At 41.3% G+C, this 21,675-nt stretch overlaps 2 protein-coding genes across 2 annotated transcripts in view; both read left to right on the top strand.

The window, feature by feature from the left end:
* LOC106595937 (uncharacterized) overlaps positions 1–7,769 on the top strand; it is a 141,910-nt gene extending 134,141 nt beyond the window's left edge. The window contains exons 7-9 of the mRNA XM_082971125.1: positions 2,852–2,962; positions 5,684–5,800; positions 7,107–7,769. Of these exons, the coding sequence (XP_082827251.1) occupies positions 2,852–2,962; positions 5,684–5,800; positions 7,107–7,608 (730 nt within the window). The 3' untranslated portion in view covers positions 7,609–7,769. The remainder of the gene's footprint in view (positions 1–2,851; positions 2,963–5,683; positions 5,801–7,106) is intronic.
* A 10,383-nt stretch (positions 7,770–18,152) lies between these two features.
* The window catches only part of LOC145867068 (tripartite motif-containing protein 16-like), a 4,064-nt gene continuing 541 nt past the window's right edge, over positions 18,153–21,675 (top strand). The window contains exons 1-4 of the mRNA XM_082971112.1: positions 18,153–18,178; positions 19,468–19,641; positions 19,829–19,875; positions 20,281–21,007. Of these exons, the coding sequence (XP_082827238.1) occupies positions 18,153–18,178; positions 19,468–19,641; positions 19,829–19,875; positions 20,281–21,007 (974 nt within the window). The remainder of the gene's footprint in view (positions 18,179–19,467; positions 19,642–19,828; positions 19,876–20,280; positions 21,008–21,675) is intronic.

Here is a 21,675-nt window from a genome sequence, read left to right as displayed (position 1 = left end):
CCCTAACTGTTGTTCAGGTACATTACTGTATTTGACCACTAGGTGGAGACATTGACCACAGTAGCCCTCACCCTGAGGACCAACCTGTATAGTCTACCACACCCTCTCTCATTAGCACCACCAGCTGAAGAGAGTTTCTCCCTAATTGTCTTCCCCATGCCCTACATGAACTTGTCCCTTTGTGTGATTATTCTGAGGAAGGCCATTGAAAGCTGAAACATTAAATATTTCTAAACTTTTTCTTTTCAACAATTGAATGTTTTTGGTTGCACCTCTATTCACGTTGGTTGAGCCAAATTAGACGGTAGCCTACATGTAGCAAAACAGAACTCAACTGATTGAACATGAAATGTATGTCAATATGTTTGAAAGAGGCTTATAGCTGCTGTTTAATGCAGTCATCTCAGGTTTTCATTTTAAGCATCATTTTATATGTCGCTTGTTTGAATCAAATACAAAGACATTGACACCTTCGTATTTGTAGTCAACTTTGTTCTGAATTCATCTGCTGTCACAGAGAGACTGATAAACCATGTGATTCTATGTTTAGTTGAGATCTTCTGTGTAAAAAGTCACGTGGAAGGGCAAAAAGCATCTAACGACTCACTCAGCTGTTCTAGTGGTCTGAGACAGGAGGTAGATTACTCAGCTGTTCTAGTGGTCTGAGACAGGAGGTAGATTACTCAGCTGTTCTAGTGGTCTGAGACAGGAGGTAGATTACTCAGCTGTTCTAGTGGTCTGAGACAGGAGGTAGATTACTCAGCTGTTCTAGTGGTCTGAGACAGGAGGTAGATTACTCAGCTGTTCTAGTGGTCTGAGGGAGGAGGTAGATTACTCAGCTGTTCTAGTGGTCTGAGACAGGAGGTAGATTACTCAGCTGTTATAGTGGTCTGAGACAGGAGGTAGATTACTCAGCTGTTCTAGTGGTCTGAGACAGGAGGTAGATTACTCAGCTGTTCTAGTGGTCTGAGACAGGAGGTAGATTACGAGCGTTTTTAAGTGCTACATTAATAACAGTGGTTATTTGAAACAGCTCAGAGATTTAACGATGCTCCCACGAAGATTCTAATAATGCTCTTGGCCTTAAAATGCTTCTGGGAAACCGGACCCAGGAAAAAAATATCTGCTAAATGACTCAAATGTCAAATGAAAATGTTTTACATACAGATCTCATTATTACTGTATTGAATTATTATTTTTAAATATTTAAATGTATATGTCACAAGTGTATCATTTGTACAGTTCTTTATTAAAAATGTATTTATTTGTTACATTTGACTGTGTAAAACCTAGCAGTACTACTGATTTCTCTGAGAGGCAGATATGTATTATTAATGTGTTAAACCTAGCAGTACTACTGATTTCTCTGAGAGGCAGATATATATTATTACTGTGTTAAACCTAGCAGTACTACTGATTTCTCTGAGAGGCAGATATATATTATTACTGTGTTAAACCTAGCAGTACTACTGATTTCTCTGAGAGGCAGATATATATTATTACTGTGTTAAACCTAGCAGTACTACTGATTTCTCTGAGAGGCAGATATATATTATTTCTGTGTAAAACCTAGCAGTACTACTGATTTCTCTGAGAGGCAGATATATATTATTACTGTGTTAAACCTAGCAGTACTACTGATTTCTCTGAGAGTGAGGCAGATATATATTATTACTGTATTAAACCTAGCAGTACTACTGATTTCTCTGAGAGGCAGATATATATTATTACTGTGTTAAACCTAGCAGTACTACTGATTTCTCTGAGAGGCAGATATATATTATTACTGTGTTAAACCTAGCAGTACTACTGATTTCTCTGAGAGGCAGATATATATTATTACTGTGTTAAACCTAGCAGTACTACTGATTTCTATGAGAGTGAGGCAGATATATATTATTACTGTGTTAAACCTAGCAGTACTACTGATTTCTCTGAGAGGCAGATATATATTATTTCTGTGTAAAACCTAGCAGTACTACTGATTTCTCTGAGAGGCAGATATATATTATTACTGTGTTAAACCTAGCAGTACTACTGATTTCTCTGAGAGTGAGGCAGATATATATTATTACTGTATTAAACCTAGCAGTACTACTGATTTCTCTGAGAGGCAGATATATATTATTACTGTATTAAACCTAGCAGTACTACTGATTTCTCTGAGAGGCAGATATATATTATTACTGTATTAAACCTAGCAGTACTACTGATTTCTCTGAGAGGCAGATATATATTATTACTGTGTTAAACCTAGCAGTACTACTGATTTCTCTGAGAGTGAGGGAGATATATAGCATTCAGGAAAAAAACATGATTGTATGTCTCTTTGAAAGGAAATCATCAAGTGATAGATTTTAAACAAATACATGTCTGTCATCGAACAATCCCATGCCGTGATTAGATAGTGTAAAAAAACACCAATCTTTTTCATAATTTCTTTAAACAATGAAAGCTAATTTACCAACTTTTCTGAAAATTGATATATAGTGTCTTGTAATTAAACCCTTCAATTGCTTATAATACCATAAGTACTCCCAACAGTTACAATGTTGTATTTAATAAAAAAATATATAATAAAATGTGGAACACCTGCAAAATGCGGAGCACCATAGGCTGGAAACCACTGATCTAAAGCCTTTAGGATTTTCAACAATGCACTGTGGGGGCACTGTGGGGACACTGTGGGGGCACTTGGGGACAATGTGGGGGCACTGTGGGGACAGACAAATCTCTTGGCATGTTTTATTGACTATATATGTTGTCTCTGACCTGGTATCAGTGACATGACATCATCATCTTTAGTCTAGATTAGACTAGAGACTGAAGGTCTGTTTCTGTTGTGTTGAAGCCCAATCCATCAGGAGAGACCAGACTCACCCAGCTCTCTGTCCATGAATAGTGACGGGTCTATGGACGTTTTCTATGATTGTGAAGATGGAGACTTTTCTGCATTTACAGGGTAAGTAGTACTCATGGTACATACCAGGTACAGTGCCTTGCGAAAGTATTCGGCCCCCTTGAACTTTTCGACCTTTTGCCACATTTCAGGCTTCAAACATAAAGATATAAAACTGTAATTTTTTTTTAAGAATCAACAACAAGTGGGACACAATCATGAAGTGGAACGAAATTTATTGGATATTTCAAACTTTTTTAACAAATAAAAAACTGAAAAATTGGCCGTGCAAAATTATCTGACCAATCAGCGGTCTATTTATGAGAATGTTTGTAATGATTGTTATACGCCCACAGCATTCTGTTGTTGGGGTACGCCCACATGCCCCCATTCAACATACTGTCCGGACCTCTGGCAGTCTTTATAGGGGTGCCACAGGATTCAATTCTCGGGCCGACTCTTTTCTCTGTATACATCAATGATGTCGCTCTTGCTGCTGGTGATTCTCTGATCCACCTCTATGCAGACGACACCATTCTGTATACCTATACTGCTCTTAAATACAAGTAAAACAAAATGCATGCTCTTCAAAACGTAGATTTTTCTATTGTGTTATTGACTGTACGTTTGCTAATCCCATGTGTAACTCTGTGTTGTTGTTTGTGTCACACTGCTTTGCTTTATCTTGGCCAGGTTGCAGTTGTAAATGAGAACTTGTTCTCAACTGGCCTACCTGGTTAAATAAAGGTGAAATGAAATTAAACATTTAAAACTTAATTACCATTTTTTAGAAGGAAAACTATTTCACTCTCTTTTTAATACATTTTAGGTCAGATTTCATAGAAATCTGGAAACACTGAACAGTTACTTTAAGTGTTTATAGCTCAATCATCTGAGCTAGAGTTCATGAACACAGGACGTAAGACCAACACATAAACAAACTTAGTCCCAGATACAAATTAAATCAAATTGGTCACATACACATGGTTAGCAGATGTTATTTACAATGACAGCTTAGGAACAGTGGATTAACTGCCTTGTTCAGGGGCAGATTTTTACCTTGTCAGCTCAGGGATTCGATCTAGCAACCTTTTGGTTACTGGCCCAACGCTCTAACCACGAGGTTACCTGCCGCCCCAGACATACATGGTATTACATGTTATACATAATTATTTTACATAAATCATTGCCAAAAGCACAAGACATACTGTTGCATGTAGGTCTATATTATTTGTGGATTGATCATATAGAAATATAAAACATTATTTTTAACTACTCCAAAGCATTTACATGTGGAGCAGGAACCACTGACTCGCTGCATTATTCTATAGTATTATCAAGACACCTGCTGTTAACTCTTAACTACTTAGACAGCTCACGAGTTGTCCTAAATATCTACCGACTAGGTGGGACTAGAGACTTCATACATAGCTTTAATTTATACCCAGAAGTTTAAAATGTCTTTATTCTCAGCACTTATACGACCAATGTTCTACTCTGAGACACTTTGTGGACATGGGCCAAGATCTCAAAATATTGTTTAAAAAAATGTAGAATGTTTGTTTAACATAATAAAAAAATGAATATTACTAATGTAACCCACTGTAAAGACTGGGTTTAGTTGTTTTGTACCACTGTTCTGGAACTTCCCGTACAGAACTGTCCGTGTCCACGTACGGTGTGGCACCAAGCGGTTACGTGCAGAGTGGGCTGAGGTGATCTTGGGGAATAACTACAGAGATACAGAACTACAGTGTTGAGATGCCGAAGTTTATTATTCAATTTGCTTTTTGCTTAATGGTCAGGGACAGTATGACTGTAGCCAGATCCTTTTCACTCTCTATCCTTGTTTCATTTTGTGGTTCACCGGATTCGTCATCATCCTCGAGACGAAGTACAGAACAACCTGTTACCTAGCCAAGCTAGTTGGTACAGCTAGGAAAGCTAGCTAGCTACTCTACCAGCAGCATCCTAGTTAACCTAGCTAGTCGGTACAGCTAGGTAAGCTAGCTAGCTACTCTACCAGCAGCATCCTAGTTATCCTAGCTAGTCGGTACAGCTAGGTAAGCTAGCTAGCTACTCTACCAGCAGCATCCTAGTTATCCTAGCTAGTTGGTACAGCTAGGTAAGCTAGCTAGCTACTCTACCAGCAGCAACCTAGTTATCCTAGCTAGTCGGTACAGCTAGGTAAGCTAGAAAACTACTCTACCAGCAGCATCCTAGTTATCCTAGCTAGTCGGTACAGCTAGGTAAGCTAGCTAGCTACTCTACCAGCAGCATCCTAGTTATCCTAGCTAGTCAGTACAGCTAGGTAAGCTAGCTAGCTACTCTACCAGCAGCATCCTAGTTATCCTAGCTAGTCGGTACAGCTAGGTAAGCTAGCTAGCTACTCTACCAGCAGCATCCTAGTTATCCTAGCTAGTCGGTACAGCTAGGTAAGCTAGCTAGCTACTCTACCAGCAGCATCCTGATTATTTTCCTGTGGGGGGGGAGTGGTGGTGTATCCAGGGAGAACTAAACTAATCTGTTGAACTATCTATCGTGGTCTTATGCTTCCATCTATTGGAATTATTTAGCAACTACAGTACTACTGAATAATGTGTAATTCCTTACTAAAGTAGTATTTACTCAGAATTGCAAAATATAACATTTTCTAGTTCATTTTACCACTTACAACCATAAAATAACAATTTATAGCATAACAAACAATGAAACTGACATAAACCAAAAACACCAGACATTTAGTAGATGAGAGATGTAATGTTTGTCTCTGTTGTGTTGAAGTCCAATCAAGCAGGAGAGACCAACCTCCCCTGTACCCAGCTGTGTGTCCATGAAGAGTGACCAGTCTATGGATCTACCTATAGAGTTTAGAGAGGGAGACTTTTCTACTGAACAAAGGTAAGAAGAACTCATGGGTCATGGTCAGTGAGTTAAACAACACTGTCTCTAGTCATTTCTCCTCTCCCATTTTCACATTTCTTTTGGTTGTTTTCATAATCCATAGGCTAATACTTTAGTCCATTTTCATAGTCCTAAAACAATATTAAACAAACACCACATTCCCTCCCTGTATCTGTCTGTCTGTCTGTCTGTCTGTCTGTCTGTCTGTCTGTCTGTCTGTCTGTCTGTCTGTCTGTCTGTCTGTCTGTCTGTCTGTCTGTGCGTGTCTCTCTGTCTCTCTGTGTCTGTCTCTGTGTCTGTGTGTCTCTGTGTCTGTCTGTCTGTCTGTCTGTCTGTCTGTCTGTCTGTCTGTCTGTCTGTCTGTCTGTCTGTCTGTCTGTCTGTCTGTCTGTCTGTCTCTGTGTCTGTCTCTGTGTCTGTCTGTCTGTCTGTCTGTCTGTCTGTCTGTCTGTCTGTCTGTCTGTCTGTCTGTTCCTGTGTCTGTATGTCTGTCTCTGTCTGTCTGTCTGTCTGTCTGTCTGTCTGTCTGTCTGTTCCTGTGTCTGTATGTCTGTCTCTGTCTGCATGTCTGTGTCTGTGTGTCTGTGTGTCTGTGTGTCTGTCTCTTTCTGTCTCTGTCTGTATGTCTGTTTCTGTCTGTGTGTCTGTCTCTGTCTGTCTCTGCCTGTCTATCTGTGTGTCTTTCTCTGTCTGTGTGTCTTTCACTGTCTGTCTCTGTCTGACTGTGTGTCTCTGTCTCACTGTCTCTGTGTCTGTGTGTGTCTCTCTCTCTGTCTCTCTGTGACTGTCGCTGTCTGTCTATGTCTGTCTCTCTGTCGGTGTGTCTGTTTCTGTGTGTCTGTATGTCTCTGTGTCTGTATGTGTCTGTCTCTGTGCCTGTATGTCTCTGTGTCTGTCTCTGTATGTCTGTGTGTCTGTCTGTCTCTCTGTCTGTCTCTCTGTCTCTCTGTCTGTCTCTCTGTTTCTGTGTCTGTCTCTGTCTGTCTGTCTGTCTTTCTAATTTCTGTCTGTCTCTGTCTGTGTGTCTTTCTCTGTCTGTATGTGTCTGTCTGTCTTTGTCTGTCTCTGTCTGTCTTTGCCTGTCTCTGACTGTCTGTCCCGCTTTCTGTCTGTTTGTCTCTCTTTGTCTGTATGTTTCTGTCTGTGTCTGTCTGTCTGTCTCTGTCTATCTCTGTTTGTCTGTCTGTCTGTCTGTCTCTGTCTGTCTCTGACTGTCTGTCCCGCTTTCTGTCTATGTCTGTTTGTCTGTCCGTACTCACTCACTCCCTGGATGAGGAGATGTAATCTCATGTTTTGTCCACAGAAACCAACAGGAGAGATCAGAGTCAGAGATTCTCAGTGGTCAGTCTTCCCAGAGTCATCAAACAGACCTGGACTCTATATTCAGTGTATGTGGTCCTGTTATGTACATTTGTTTTTGTCTACCTCAAGTAAAGTTTATCTGTCAATCATTCATTAATGTGTTAATGAGAAAGCATTTCTTCTCTTGCTTAACTTATTTACATGATTTATTTCAGTTGCTTGAAGAGAAAATGATGACATTTGTGAAGAACGAGCTGAAGATGTTCAAGAGGATTCTTAGTCCAGAACTCCCAGAAGGCTTTGAGAGTCAGAAGCAGGATGAGGAAGTGGTGGATGCTGAAGATGAGAAGCAGGAGAGCAGTGCCAGAGAGGGGGCTCTGAAGATCACACTGCACGTCCTGAGGAAAATGAACCAGAAGGAGCTTGCTGACACACTGGAGAAATGTAAGATCTGTCTGCCTCATGTTGAATGCTGTTTTATAACATTTAAAAGCTGTAGCTAAAGTACAGCTAAAGTAGCTGTGTAACTCAATGATATTGCAGCATCCTTAACACAACACCTAGTGACTACATCAAGTAGCAGCAGGGATGTGTTGTGTTGATTAATTTAGACAGAGAGAGAGAGAGACAACATTAATAATACCATCAATAATACCAATAATAATATAATCAGTCACACCAGTCTGTAATGCATTATGAAAACATTTACACATTTATACAGTCAGTTAAGAGAATAAATGATTATAATTTAAAATGTTATAACAGTCCTACAATACTGTAGGCATTAAAACAGACGTAATATTAATATCCTCTATGTTATTTCTTCATTCAGATGAGCTTGCTGTGATTTGCCAACGTGAACTCAAATCTAATCTAAAGAAGAAGTTTCAATGTGTATTTGAGGGGATCGCTAAACAAGGAAACCCAACACTTCTCAATAAGATCTACACAGAGCTCTACATCACAGAGGGTGGAACAGGACAGGTCAATAATGAACATGAGCTGAGACAGATTGAGACAACAACCAGGAAACAAGCAAGACCAGAGACTGCAATCAAATGTAACGACATCTTCAAACCCTTAACTGGACAAGACAAACTTATCAGAACTGTGCTGACAAAGGGAGTCGCTGGCATTGGAAAAACAGTCTCTGTGCAGAAGTTCATTCTGGACTGGGCTGAAGGAAAAGCAAATCAGGATGTCCAATTTGTATTTTCATTCCCTTTCCGGGAGCTGAATTTGATGAAAGGGGAAAATACTTTCATTGAACTTCTCAATAACTTCTCAATGGAAACCAAACAATCAACAATCTCCAACTTCGACAAGTACAAAGTTCTGTTCATCTTTGATGGTCTGGATGAGTGCCGACTGCCCCTAGACTTCCAGAAGAACAAGATCTGTTGGGACGTCACAGAGTCAACCTCAGTGGATGTTCTGCTGACAAATCTCATCAAGGGAAATCTGCTTCCCTCTGCTCTCCTCTGGATAACTACCCGACCTGCAGCAGCCAATAAGATCCCTTCAGGGTGTGTTGACCAGGTGACAGAGGTACGAGGGTTCAAAGACCCACAGAAGGAGGAGTACTTCAGGAAGAGATTCAGTGATGAGGACCTGGCCAGCAGAATCATCTCACACATAAAGAGATCAAGGAGCCTCCACATCATGTGCCACATTCCAGTCTTCTGTTGGATTTCTGCAACAGTCCTCGAACACATGCTGAAACATAAGAGAGAAGAGATGCCCAAGACTCTGACTGAGATGTACACACACCTTGTGGTGTTTCATACCAAACAGAAGAATGAAAAGTATCTTGGGATAGAAGAGACAGGTCCACACTGGAATAAAGAGAGCATTCTGTCACTGGGAAAACTGGCTTTTCAACAGCTTGTGAATGGCAATCTGATTTTCTATGAAGAAGACCTGAAGGAGGCTGGCATTGATGTCAGTGAAGCCTCAGTGTACTCAGGATTGTGCACACAGATCTTTAAAGAGGAATGTGGGCTGTACCAGGACAAGGTGTACTGCTTTGTTCATCTGAGCATTCAGGAGTTTCTGGCTGCTGTATATGTGTTCCTCTCATTCATCAACAACAATGAGAATCTAATGAACAAACTGAAAACAAAAGACAACCCTGAAGTTACTTTCTACAAGAGTGCTGTGGATAAAGCCTTACAAAGTGAGACGGGAAACCTGGACCTTTTCCTCCGCTTCCTTCTGGGCCTCTCACTGGAGTCCAATCAGAAGCACTTACGAGGTCTACTGACAAAGACAAGAAGCAGCTCACAGAGCCATGAAGAGACAGTCAAGTACATCAAGGAGAAGATCAGGGAGAATCCCTCTCCAGAGAGGAGCATCAATCTGTTCCACTGTCTGAATGAAATGAATGACCATTCTCTAGTGGAGGAAATCCAAAGCTACCTGAGCTCAGGAAGTCTCTCAGAACCCAACCTGTCACCTGCACAGTGGTCAGCTCTGGTCTTTGTGTTGCTGACTTCAGAAAAGGAGCTGGATGTGTTTGACCTGAAGAAATACTCCAGATCAGAGGAAGGTCTTCTGAGGCTGCTGCCAGTGTTCAAAGCCTCCAGTGCATTTCTGTGAGTACATAAAATGAGATATAAAATCTAATCATCAGGAAGAAATATTCAGGTTAAAGAAAAATATGCATTATAATATGTGTATAATATTATATTGAAAACATTGAATAAATGCATTGATTTTCACATTAGTATAACAATATGACCATACAATTCTAGGAGACAGAAGAAGAATCTATATGTTGTTTGGGAGAATTAACCAAATGCATCTGCCATTATCCTTCTACACTACTGGTGTTAAATTAACAGTGTGTTTGTGAAGTCATGATGATCTCGTTGCAGGCTGTCAGGCTGTGGAGTCACAGAGGAAGGCTGTGCTTCTCTGGTCTCAGCTCTGAGGTCAAACCCCTCACACCTGAGAGAGCTGGACCTGAGCTACAATCACCCAGGAGACTCAGGAGTCAGACTGCTCTCTGCTGGACTGGAGGATCCACACTGCAGACTGGAGAAACTCAAGTATGTAGAGGGTTTATGTCAATGTTCATATCAGACATGTTTGACTTTTCAGGCTAGGTAATACAAACATTCTGACCACCACTTGGACAAAGTTATATGCTGTGTGTGTGTGTGTGTGTGTGTGTGTGTGTGTGTGTGTGTGTGTGTGTGTGTGTGTGTGAATAAATGCATTGATTTTCACATTAGTATAACAATATGACCATACAATTCTAGGACACAGAAGAAGAATATATATGTTGTTTAGGAGAATTAACCAAATGCATCTGCCATTGTCCTTCTACACTAAATTAACAATGTGTTTGAAGTCATGATCTCTTTGTCAGGCTGTGGAGTCACAGAGGAAGGCTGTGCTTCTCTGGTCTCAGCTCTGTGGTCAAACCCAACACATTATTTGTAAACGGGTAACAGCGTAAACAGAGAAAGCTAAGCGTATCATTTTAATACAACCTGTCTGTCATTGTATTTCTTCTGTGTTGGCAGACTCACTGGCTGTAAACTCACAGACACATCCTGTAAAGTGTTGGCCTCAGTTCTCAGTTCAAACCCCTCACACCTGAGAGATCTGGACCTAAGTAACAATGACCTGAAGGATTCAGGAGTGAAGCTGCTCTCTGCTGGACTGGGGAATCCCCACTGTAAACTGGAGACTCTGAGGTCAGTATTATCAGATATGAAAGTACTTTATGCATGTAGTTCTCCCATTTGAAAAAGTCGTAATTATTCGGACATATTACTTATAGTGTATTAAAGTAGTCATAAGTTTAGCATGTTGCATAAGTTTAGCATAAGTTTAGCATGTTGTCCCAGTAACCAGAACAAAACAACAAGACTAGCTCAGGAAACATGAGGCTGTTCGTTGCTAACGATCCAGCAGGGAATGGATGTCAGCTCAGGGCTTATGAAGAGGTGATGATCAGGACCAGGTGTGCAGAAGGTTGATGAGATGCAGGTGTAGGGTAATCACTAGATCTCCCGCCTAACTTCGTCGCCTGGCAACCAGATAGGTTTCTGAACGCACCCTTAGACTCCAAACAGAAAACGGTCAGCTCAGGCAGAAACAGACTCAGGAAGCGGGATTCCTGACACCTGCAGTGAGGCTTGTGATTCTACTAACTTGTTGAATGCATTTGCAGTTGGTCTTGGTTGTGTTTTGGATGATGTTTTTCCTAATAGAAACTGAATAGTAAATAATGTCCTGTCATTTTGGAGTCACTTCACTTGTATTGTCAGTGACTTCTACATTCATGTGGATGCTACCATGATTATGAATAACCATGAATGAATCGTGAATGATGATAAATGAGAAACGGAGGCACAAAGATCAAACCCCCTCTGTTATTGGTAATGGTGAGAGGTTAGCATGTTTTGTTGTAGCCTCTGTTAATGGTAATGGTGAGATGTTAGCATGTTTTGTAGCCTCTGTTATTGGTAATGGTGAGAGGTTAGCATGTTTTGTTGTATCCTCTGTTATTGGTAATGGTGAGAGGTTAGCATGTTTTGTTGTATCATCTGTTATTGGTAATGGTGAGAGGTTAGCATGTTTTGTTGTAGCCTCTGTTATTGGTAATGGTGAGAGGTTAGCATGTTTTGTTGTAGCCTCTGTTATTGGTAATGGTGAGAGGTTAGCATATTTTGTTGTAGCCTCTGTTATTGGTAATGGTGAGAGGTTAGCATGTTTTGTTGTATCCTCTGTTATTGGTAATGGTGAGAGGTTAGCATGTTTTGTTGTAGCCTCTGTTATTGGTAATGGTGAGAGGTTAGCATGTTTTGTTGTAGCCTCTGTTATTGGTAATGGTGAGAGGTTAGTATGTTTTGTTGTAGCCTCTGTTATTGGTAATGGTGAGAGGTTAGCATGTTTTGTTGTAGCCTCTGTTATTGGTAATGGTGAGAGGTTAGCATGTTTTGTTGTAGCCTCTGTTATTGGTAATGGTGAGAGGTTAGCATGTTTTGTTGTAGTCTCTGTTATTGGTAATGGTGAGAGGTTAGCATGTTCTGTTGTATCCTCTGTTATTGGTAATGGTGAGAGGTTAGCATGTTTTGTTGTAGCCTCTGTTATTGGTAATGGTGAGAGGTTAGCATGTTTTGTTGTAGTCTCTGTTATTGGTAATGGTGAGAGGTTAGCATGTTTTGTTGTAGCCTCTGTTATTGGTAATGGTGAGAGGTTAGCATGTTTTGTTGTAGCCTCTGTTATTGGTAATGGTGAGAGGTTAGCATGTTCTGTTGTATCCTCTGTTATTGGTAATGGTGAGAGGTTAGCATGTTTTGTTGTAGTCTCTGTTATTGGTAATGGTGAGAGGTTAGCATGTTTTGTTGTAGCCTCTGTTATTGGTAATGGTGAGTGGTTAGCATGTTTTGTTGTAGCCTCTGTTATTGGTAATGGTGAGAGGTTAGCATGTTTTGTTGTAGTCTCTGTTATTGGTAATGGTGAGAGGTTAGCATGTTTTGTTGTAGTCTCTGTTATTGGTAATGGTGAGAGGTTAGCATGTTTTGTTGTAGTCTCTGTTATTGGTAATGGTGAGAGGTTAGCATGTTTTGTTGTAGACTCTGTAACTTTCTCTCTCATTATTATTGATGATTCATTCATGATTTGTATTAATCATGTTATCATCAGGATTAATTTAGTAGTGTTTAGAAACATGTTATCTACTCACTTAGACAGAAAATTATCCAGTCATCATCCACCATTTTATTATTGGTGCAAAACACAACCAAAACAAACTGCAAATGCAACCAACTAGTTTACAACCAAACACTAATCTTTTGACTACTTTAATACACTATAAATGAATTGGTCAAAATACTTATGACTTCTTCTAATAGGGGGACTAGATACATGAACTGCTTTCATTTCTAAACGTGAAACAGATATGTATGAAAATATCCTCAAATAAAAGGTGACATTTTATACTGTCACCTCAAATGAAACATTTGATCTCAAATCCAAAATGTTGGAGTATAGAGCCACATTTAAATTGTTATCTTCACTGTCAAAATAGATATGGTGTGGACTGTATACTCAATACAATCTAAATCTGATACCTCACTGTCTGTCTTTTGACTGATACTGCTTTTAAACTGGTCTGGTCAGTCTACTCAAATATTTGTATTATACATGTTTCTATCTGCAGGCAAAACTTTGATAATTTGTCATTTCTAATAATGATACATTAATTTATGAATATATATGGCAGGTTTCAGGAGACTGATGTATCTGAATATGTTAATAAAAATATACTGCTTCTATTTTCACCACCAAAGCATAGCAGTGTGATTTTAATATGATTTGACTCTTTGCAGGCTGTCAGGCTGTGGAGTCACAGAGGAAGGCTGTGCTTCTCTGGTCTCAGCTCTGAGGTCAAACCCCTCACACCTGAGAGAGCTGGACCTGAGTAACAATGACCTGAAGGATTCAGGAGTGAAGCTGCTCTCTACTGGACTGGAGGATCCCCACTGTAAACTGGAGACTCTGAGGTCAGTATTCCTGTAGTTGGTCAACAAGTGATAACTGTTCACCAGATCCACATGTGTTTACCAGGCACACATAGTCCACACCATATATGTTTGGACAGTGAAGCTTACAGTTTTAAATGTGGTGCTATGCTCCAGCATTTTGGATTTGAGATCGAATGTTTCATATTAGGTGACAGTACAGAATGTCACCTTTTATTTAAAGGTATTCATACATATACAGTCGTGGCCAAAAGTTTTAGAATGACACAAATATTAATTTTCACAAGTCTACTGCTTCAGTGTCTTTAGATATTTTTGTCAGATGTTACTATGGAATACTGAAGTATAATTACAAGCATTTCATAAGTGTCAAAGGCTTTTATTGACAATCACATGAAGTTGAAGCAATGAGTCAATATTTGCAGTGTTGACCGTTCTTTTCCAAGACCTCTGCAATCTGCCCTGGCATGCTGTCAATTAACCTCTGGGCCACATCCTGACTGATGGCAGCCCATTCTTGCATAATCAATGCTTGGAGTTTGTCGGAATTTGTGGGTTTTTGTTTGTCCACCTGCCTCTTGAGGATTGACCACAAGTTCTCAATGGGATTAAGGTCTGGGGAGTTTCCTGGCCATGGACCCAAAATATCAATGTTTTGTTCCCAGAGCCACTTAGTTATCACTTTTGCCTTATGGCAAGGTGCTCCATCATGCTGGAAAAGGCATTGTTCGTCACCAAACTGTTCCTGGATGGTTGGGAGAAGTTGCTCTCGGAGGATGTGTTGGTACCATTCTTTATTCATGGCTGTGTTCTTAGGCAAAATTGTGAGTGAGCCCACTCCCTTGGCTGAGAAGCAACCCCACACATGAATGGTCTCAGGATGCTTTACTGTTGGCATGACACAGGACTGATGGTAGCTCTCACCTTGCCTTCTCCGGACAAGCTTTTTTCCGGATGCCCCAAACAATCGGAAAGGGGATTCATCAGAGAAAATGACTTTACCCCAGTCCTCAGCAATCCAATCCCTGTACCTTTTTCAGAATATCAGTCTGTCCCTGATGTTTTTCCTGGAGAGAAGTGGCTTCTTTGCTGCCCTTCTTGACACCAGGCCATCCTCCGAAAAACTCACACCTGCCTGCTGCCATTCCTGAGCAAGCTCTGTACTGGTGGTGCCCCGATCCCGCAGCTGAATCAACTTTAGGAAACGGTCCTGGCGCTTGCTGGACTTTCTTGGGCGCCCTGACGCCTTCTTCACAACAATTGAACCGCTCTCCTTGAAGTTCTTGATGATCCGATAAATGGTTGATTTAGGTGCAATCTTACTGGCAGCAATATCCTTGCCTGTGAAGCCCTTTTTGTGCAAAGCAATGATGACGACACGTGTTTCCTTGCAGGTAACCATGGTTGACAGAGGGAGAATAATGATTCCAAGCACCACCCTCCTTTTGAAGCTTCCAGTCTGTTATTCGAACTCAATCAGCATGACAGAGTGATCTCCAGCCTTGTCCTCGTCAACACTCACACCTGTGTTACCGAGAGAATCACTGACATGATGTCAGCTGGTCCTTTTGTGGCAATGTTTTTGGGGGATTCAGTTCATTTGCATGGCAAAGAGAAACTTGGCAATTATTTGCAATTGATCTGATCACTCTTCATAACATTCTCGAGTATACGCAAATTGCCAGCATACAAACTGGGGCAGCAGACTTTGTGAAAATTAATATTTGCGTCATTCTCAAAACTTTTGGCCAAGACTGTATTTTTTACCGTTTTAGATATGAAAGCACTTTCGGCGTCTAAACTCAGCAAAAAAAGAAACATCCCTTTTTCAGGACCCTGTCTTTCAAAGATAATTCGTAAAAATCAAAATAACTTCACAGATCTTTATTGAAAAGGGTTTAAGCACTGTTTCCCCATGCTTGTTCAATGAACCATAAACAATTAATGAACATGCACCTGTGGAATGGTCCTTAAGACACAAACAGCTTACAGACGGTAGGCAATGAAGGTCACAGTTATGCTAACTTAGGACACTAAAGAGGCCTTTCTACTGACTCTGAAAAACACCCAAAGAAAGATGCCTAGAGTCCCTGCTCATCTGTGTGAACGTGCATTAGGCATGCTGCAAGGAGGCATGAGGACTGCAAATGTGGCCAGGGCAATAAATTGCAATGTCCGTACTATGAGACGCCTAAGACAGCGCTACAGGGAGACAGGACAGACAGCTGTTCGTCCTCACAGTGGCAGACCATGTGTAACAACACCTCCGCAGGATCGGTACATCTGAACATCACACCTGCGGGACAGGTACAGGATGGCAACAACTGCCCGAGTTACACCAGGAATGCACAATCCCTCCATCAGTGCTCAGACTGTCCTCAATAGGCTGAGAGAGGCTGGGCTGAGGGCTTGTAGGCCTGTTGTAAGGCAGGTCCTCACCAGACATCACCGGCAACAACGTCACCTATGGGCACAAACCCACCATCGCTGGACCAGACAGGACTGTCAAAAAGTGCTCTTCACTGACGAGTCGAGGTTTTGGCTCACCAGGGGTGATGGTCGGATTCGCGTTTATCGTCGAAGGAATGAGCGTTACACCGAGGCCTGTACTCTGGAGCGGGATCGATTTGGAGGTGGAGGGTCCGTCATGGTCTGGGGCAGTGTGTTACAGCATCACCGGACTGAGCTTGTTGTCATTGCAGGCAATCTCAACGCTGTGCGTTACAGGGAAGACATCCTCCTCTCTCATGTGGTACCCTTCCTGCAGGCTCATCCTGACATGACCCTCCAGCATGACAATGCCACCAGCCATACTACTTGTTCTGTGCGTGATTTCCTGCAAGACAGGAATGTCAGTGTTCTGCCATGGCCAGCGAAGAGCCCGAAATCTCAGTCCCATTGAGCACGTCTGGGACCTGTTGGATCGGAGGGTGAGGGCTAGGGCCATTCCCCCCAGAAATGTCCGGGAACTTGCAGGTGCCTTGGTGGAAGAGTGGGGTAACATCTCACATCAAGAACTGGCAAATCTGGTGCAGTCCATGAGGAAGAGATGCACTGCAGTTCTTGATGCAGCTGGTGGCCACACCAGATACTGACTGTTACTTTTGATTTTGACCCCCCCCCTTTGTTCAGGGACACATTATTCCATTTCTGTTAGTCACATGTCTGTGGAACTTGTTCAGTTTATGTCTCAGTTGTTGAATCTTGTTATGTTCATACAAATATTTACACATGTTAAGTTTTCTGAAAATAAACGCAAATGACAGTGAGAGGACGTTTCTTTTATTGCTGAGTTTAGTTCTCCTATTTGAAGAAGTCTTAATTATTTGGACAAATTAATTTAGTCAAAAGTTTAGTGTTGGGTCCAATATTCCATACCTGCAGTGATTACATCAAGCGTGTGATTCTACAAACTTGTTGAATTCATTTGCAGTTTGTCTTGGTTGTGTTTTGGATTATGTTTTTCCTAATAGAAACTGAATGGTGAATAATGTCCTGTCATTTTGGAGTCACTTCACTTGTATTGTCAGTAAGAATAGATGTTTCTGAACACTTCTACATTCATGTGGATGCTACCATGATTATGAATAATCAGGAATTAATCGTGAATAATGAGGAATGAGCCTCTGTTATTGGTGATGGTGAGAGGTTAGCATGTTTTGTTGTAGTCTCTGTTATTGGTAATGGTGAGAGGTTAGCATGTTTTGTTGTAGCCTCTGTTATTGGTAATGGTGAGAGGTTAGCATGTTTTGTTGTAGCCTCTGTTATTGGTAATGGTGAGAGGTTAGCATGTGTTGTTGTAGCCTCTGTTATTGGTAATGGTGAGAGGTTAGCATGTGTTGTTGTAGCCTCTGTTATTGGTAATGGTGAGAGGTTAGCATGTTTTGTTGTAGCCTCTGTTATTGGTTATGGTGAGAGGTTAGCATGTTTTGTTGTAGCCTCTGTTATTGGTAATGGTGAGAGGTTAGCATGTTTTGTTGTAGCCTCTGTTATTGGTAATGGTGAGAGGTTAGCATGTTTTGTTGTAGCCTCTGTTATTGGTAATGGTGAGAGGTTAGCATGTTTTGTTGTAGCCTCTGTTATTGGTAATGGTGAGAGGTTAGCATGTTTTGTTGTAGCCTCTGTTATTGGTAATGGTGAGAGGTTAGCATGTTTTGTTGTATCCTCTGTTATTGGTAATGGTGAGAGGTTAGCATGTTTTGTTGTATCCTCTGTTATTGGTAATGGTGAGAGGTTAGCATGTTTTGTTGTATCCTCTGTTATTGGTAATGGTGAGAGGTTAGCATGTTTTGTTGTAGCTTCTGTAACTTTCTCACTATTATTCATGATTCATTCATGATTTTTCTTAATCATGGCATCATCAGGATGCTTTTAGTAGTGTTTAGAAACATGTTATCTACTCACTTATAAATAAAATGACTCCAGTCACCATCTGTAATGAACACGATGGGAGACAGAGAGCTGGTTTCAAGTGCAGGGCTCAGCAGGTGTTTATTGTAAAGGACCACAGGTCCAGGGGCAGGCAGAAGATCAAAAAGGGTCCAAAAATGCAACAGGCAGGGAAAAGGCCGTGGTCCGGGAGATCAGGCAATAGGTTGATAACAGGAAATCCAATAGGCTAAGGTACAGGCAGGGAATAGGTTGATAACAGGAAATCCAATGGGCTAAGGTACAGGCAGGGAATAGGTTGATAACAGGAAATCCAATGGGCTAAGGTACAGGCAGGGAATAGGTTGATAACAGGAAATCCAATGGGCTAAGGTACAGGCAGGGAATAGGTTGATAACAGGAAATCCAATGGGCTAAGGTACAGGCAGGGAATAGGTTGATAACAGGAAATCCAATGGGCTAAGGTACAGGCAGGGAATAGGTTGATAACAGGAAATCCAATGGGCTAAGGTACAGGCAGGGAATAGGCAAAAGGCGTCGTTAGGGAGGCAGGCAAAAACTATCATACACGGGAGGAGTAAATTAAAGGAAACTCAGCGCTCCGAATAGCCGTGTGTCGCAAATCAAACATTACATCACAATGATGGGGGTGCAAAGAACTGAACTAAATAGAGTTTGATAATGACATACAGGTGTGTGAACAGGTGATCAGAATTCAGGTGACTGGGATCTGGAGAGTGAGCTGCGTTCAGGGGGATCTACGTGTTTGAGAGTGTGAGCTGGAAGCAGACGTTACACCATCCACCATTTTAATATTGGGCAAAACACAACCCAAAACACAACCAAAACAAACTGAAAAATCAATCAACGAGTTTGAGTCACAAGCTTGATGTAGTCGCTGCGTTCAAGGAATATCGGATCAAATACTCAACTTGTGACTACTTTAAGCCACTATGAGTGAATTGGTCAGAAAACATATGACTTCTTTAAATAGGGGGACTAGATACATAAAGTGCTTTCATTTTTCTAAATAATGAAACAGATATGTATGAAAATATCCTCAAATAAAAGGTGACATTATATACTGTCACCTCATATGAAACATTTGATCTGAAATCCAAAATGTTAGAGTTTAGAACCACATTTAAATTGTTATCTTCACTGTCAAAATAGCTATGGTGTGGACTGTATACTCAATACAATCTAAATCTGATACCTCACTGTCTGTCTTTTGACTGATACTGCTTTTAAACTGGTCTGGTCAGTCTACTCAAATATTTGTACTATACATGTTTCTATCTGCAGGCAATACTTTGATCATTTGTCATTTTTAATGATGATACATTAATTTACGAATAGATATGGCAGGTTTCAGGACACTGATGTATCTGAATATGTTGAAGAAATATACTGCCACTATTTTCACCACCAAAGAATATCAGTGTGATTTTAATATGATTTGACTCTTTGCAGGCTGTCAGGCTGTCTAGTCACAGAGGAAGGCTGTGCTTCTCTGGTCTCAGCTCTGAGGTCAAACCCCTCACACCTGAGAGAGCTGGACCTGAGCTACAATCACCCAGGAGACTCAGGAGTCAGACTGCTCTCTGCTGGACTGGAGGATCCACACTGCAGACTGGAGAAACTCAAGTATGTAGAGGGTTTATGTCAATGTTCATATCAGACATGTTTGACTTTTCAGGCTAGTTAATACAAACATTCTGACCACCACTTGGACAAAGCTATATGCTGTGTGTGTGTGTGTGTGTGTGTGTGTGTGTGTGAGAGTTCAGGTGTATCCCTCAATGACTGTCTGTTCTTCTGCTTACCGCTACAGTGTGGAACATGGTGGAGAGAACAGAATGAAACCTGGACTTAGAAAATGTGAGTGTTGACTGCTGTGAAGAATATGACTAAGAATAAGTCTTAATTCAAGTTAAGTCAAAGACCACCATCATTACTGACTTGGTCATATTAAATATCATCTGTAGTTCTACAGAAGCAGAAATCAGGGACACCAACGTTTACAAAGAGTTGATGTGTGTGTGTGTGTGTGTGTGTGTGTGTGTGTGTGTGTGTGTGTGTGTGTGTGTGTGTAATTAATGTGAATAAGTGTGTATTATATTACCATACAGTATAACATATGATCATTCAACAAGTCTCAAGTTACCTTAACTTCTCCTTTTGATACCTAGAAACATCTACATTAAATGAATTAGTGAAAAGTGAGTTAACATTCTAATGTGAATGATGATGATTTCTAATATTGTGTCTGGTTTCATCCATCAGATGTCTGTGATCTCACACTGGACCCGAACACAGTAAACAGACTCCTCTCTCTGTCTGAGGAGAACAGAAAGGTGACATGTAGGACAGAGGAGCAGCCGTATCCTGATCACCCAGAGAGATTTGAGGACTGGGGACAGGTGCTGTGTAGAGAGGGTCTGACTGGGCGCTGTTACTGGGAGGTAGAGTGGAGTGGGATAATGGGGGCTGGTATAGGAGTGACATATAAAGGAATCAGCAGGAGAGGAAGGGGTGATGACTGTTGGCTTGGATACAATGACAAGTCCTGGAGTCTGTTCTGCTCTGAAAACAGATTCATTGCCAGGCATAATAATAATCCCACTACCATAGACGTCCCCTCCTCCAGCTGGTATAATAATAACTCCACTACCATAGACGTCCCCTCCTCCAGCTGGTATAATAATAACTCCACTACCATAGACGTCCCCTCCTCCAGCTGGCATAATAATAACTCCACTACCATAGACGTCCCCTCCTCCAGCTGGTATAATAATAACTCCACTACCATAGACGTCCTCTCCTCCAGCTGGTATAATAATAACTCCACTACCATAGACGTCCCCTCCTCCAGCTGGTATAATAATAACTCCACTACCATAGACGTCCCCTCCTCCAGCTGGTATAATAATAACTCCACTACCATAGACGTCCCCTCCTCCAGCTGGTATAATAATAACTCCACTACCATAGACGTCCCCTCCTCCAGCTGGTATAATAATAACTCCACTACCATAGACGTCCCCTCCTCCAGCTGGTATAATAATAACTCCACTACCATAGACGTCCCCTCCTCCAGCTGGTATAATAATAACTCCACTACCATAGACGTCCCCTCCTCCAGCTGGTATAATAATAACTCCACTACCATAGACGTCCCCTCCTCCAGCTGGTATAATAATAACTCCACTACCATAGACGTCCCCTCCTCCAGCTGGTATAATAATAACTCCACTACCATAGACGTCCCCTCCTCCAGCTGGTATAATAATAACTCCACTACCATAGACGTCCCCTCCTCCAGCTGGTATAATAATAACTCCACTACCATAGACGTCCCCTCCTCCAGCTGGTATAATAATAACTCCACTACCATAGACGTCCCCTCCTCCAGCTGGTATAATAATAACTCCACTACCATAGACGTCCCCTCCTCCAGCTGGTATAATAATAACTCCACTACCATAGACGTCCCCTCCTCCAGCTGGTATAATAATAACTCCACTACCATAGACGTCCCCTCCTCCAGCTGGTATAATAATAACTCCACTACCATAGACGTCCCCTCCTCCAGCTGGTATAATAATAACTCCACTACCATAGACGTCCCCTCCTCCAGCTGGTATAATAATAACTCCACTACCATAGACGTCCCCTCCT

This window comes from Salmo salar, unplaced genomic scaffold, assembly GCF_965601325.2.
Source record: "Salmo salar unplaced genomic scaffold, fSalSal1 ptg000177l, whole genome shotgun sequence".
Lineage (NCBI taxonomy): Eukaryota > Metazoa > Chordata > Actinopteri > Salmoniformes > Salmonidae > Salmo > Salmo salar.
Note: the sequence above shows the minus strand (reverse complement) of the source record. Positions and strands in the feature narration are given on the sequence as shown.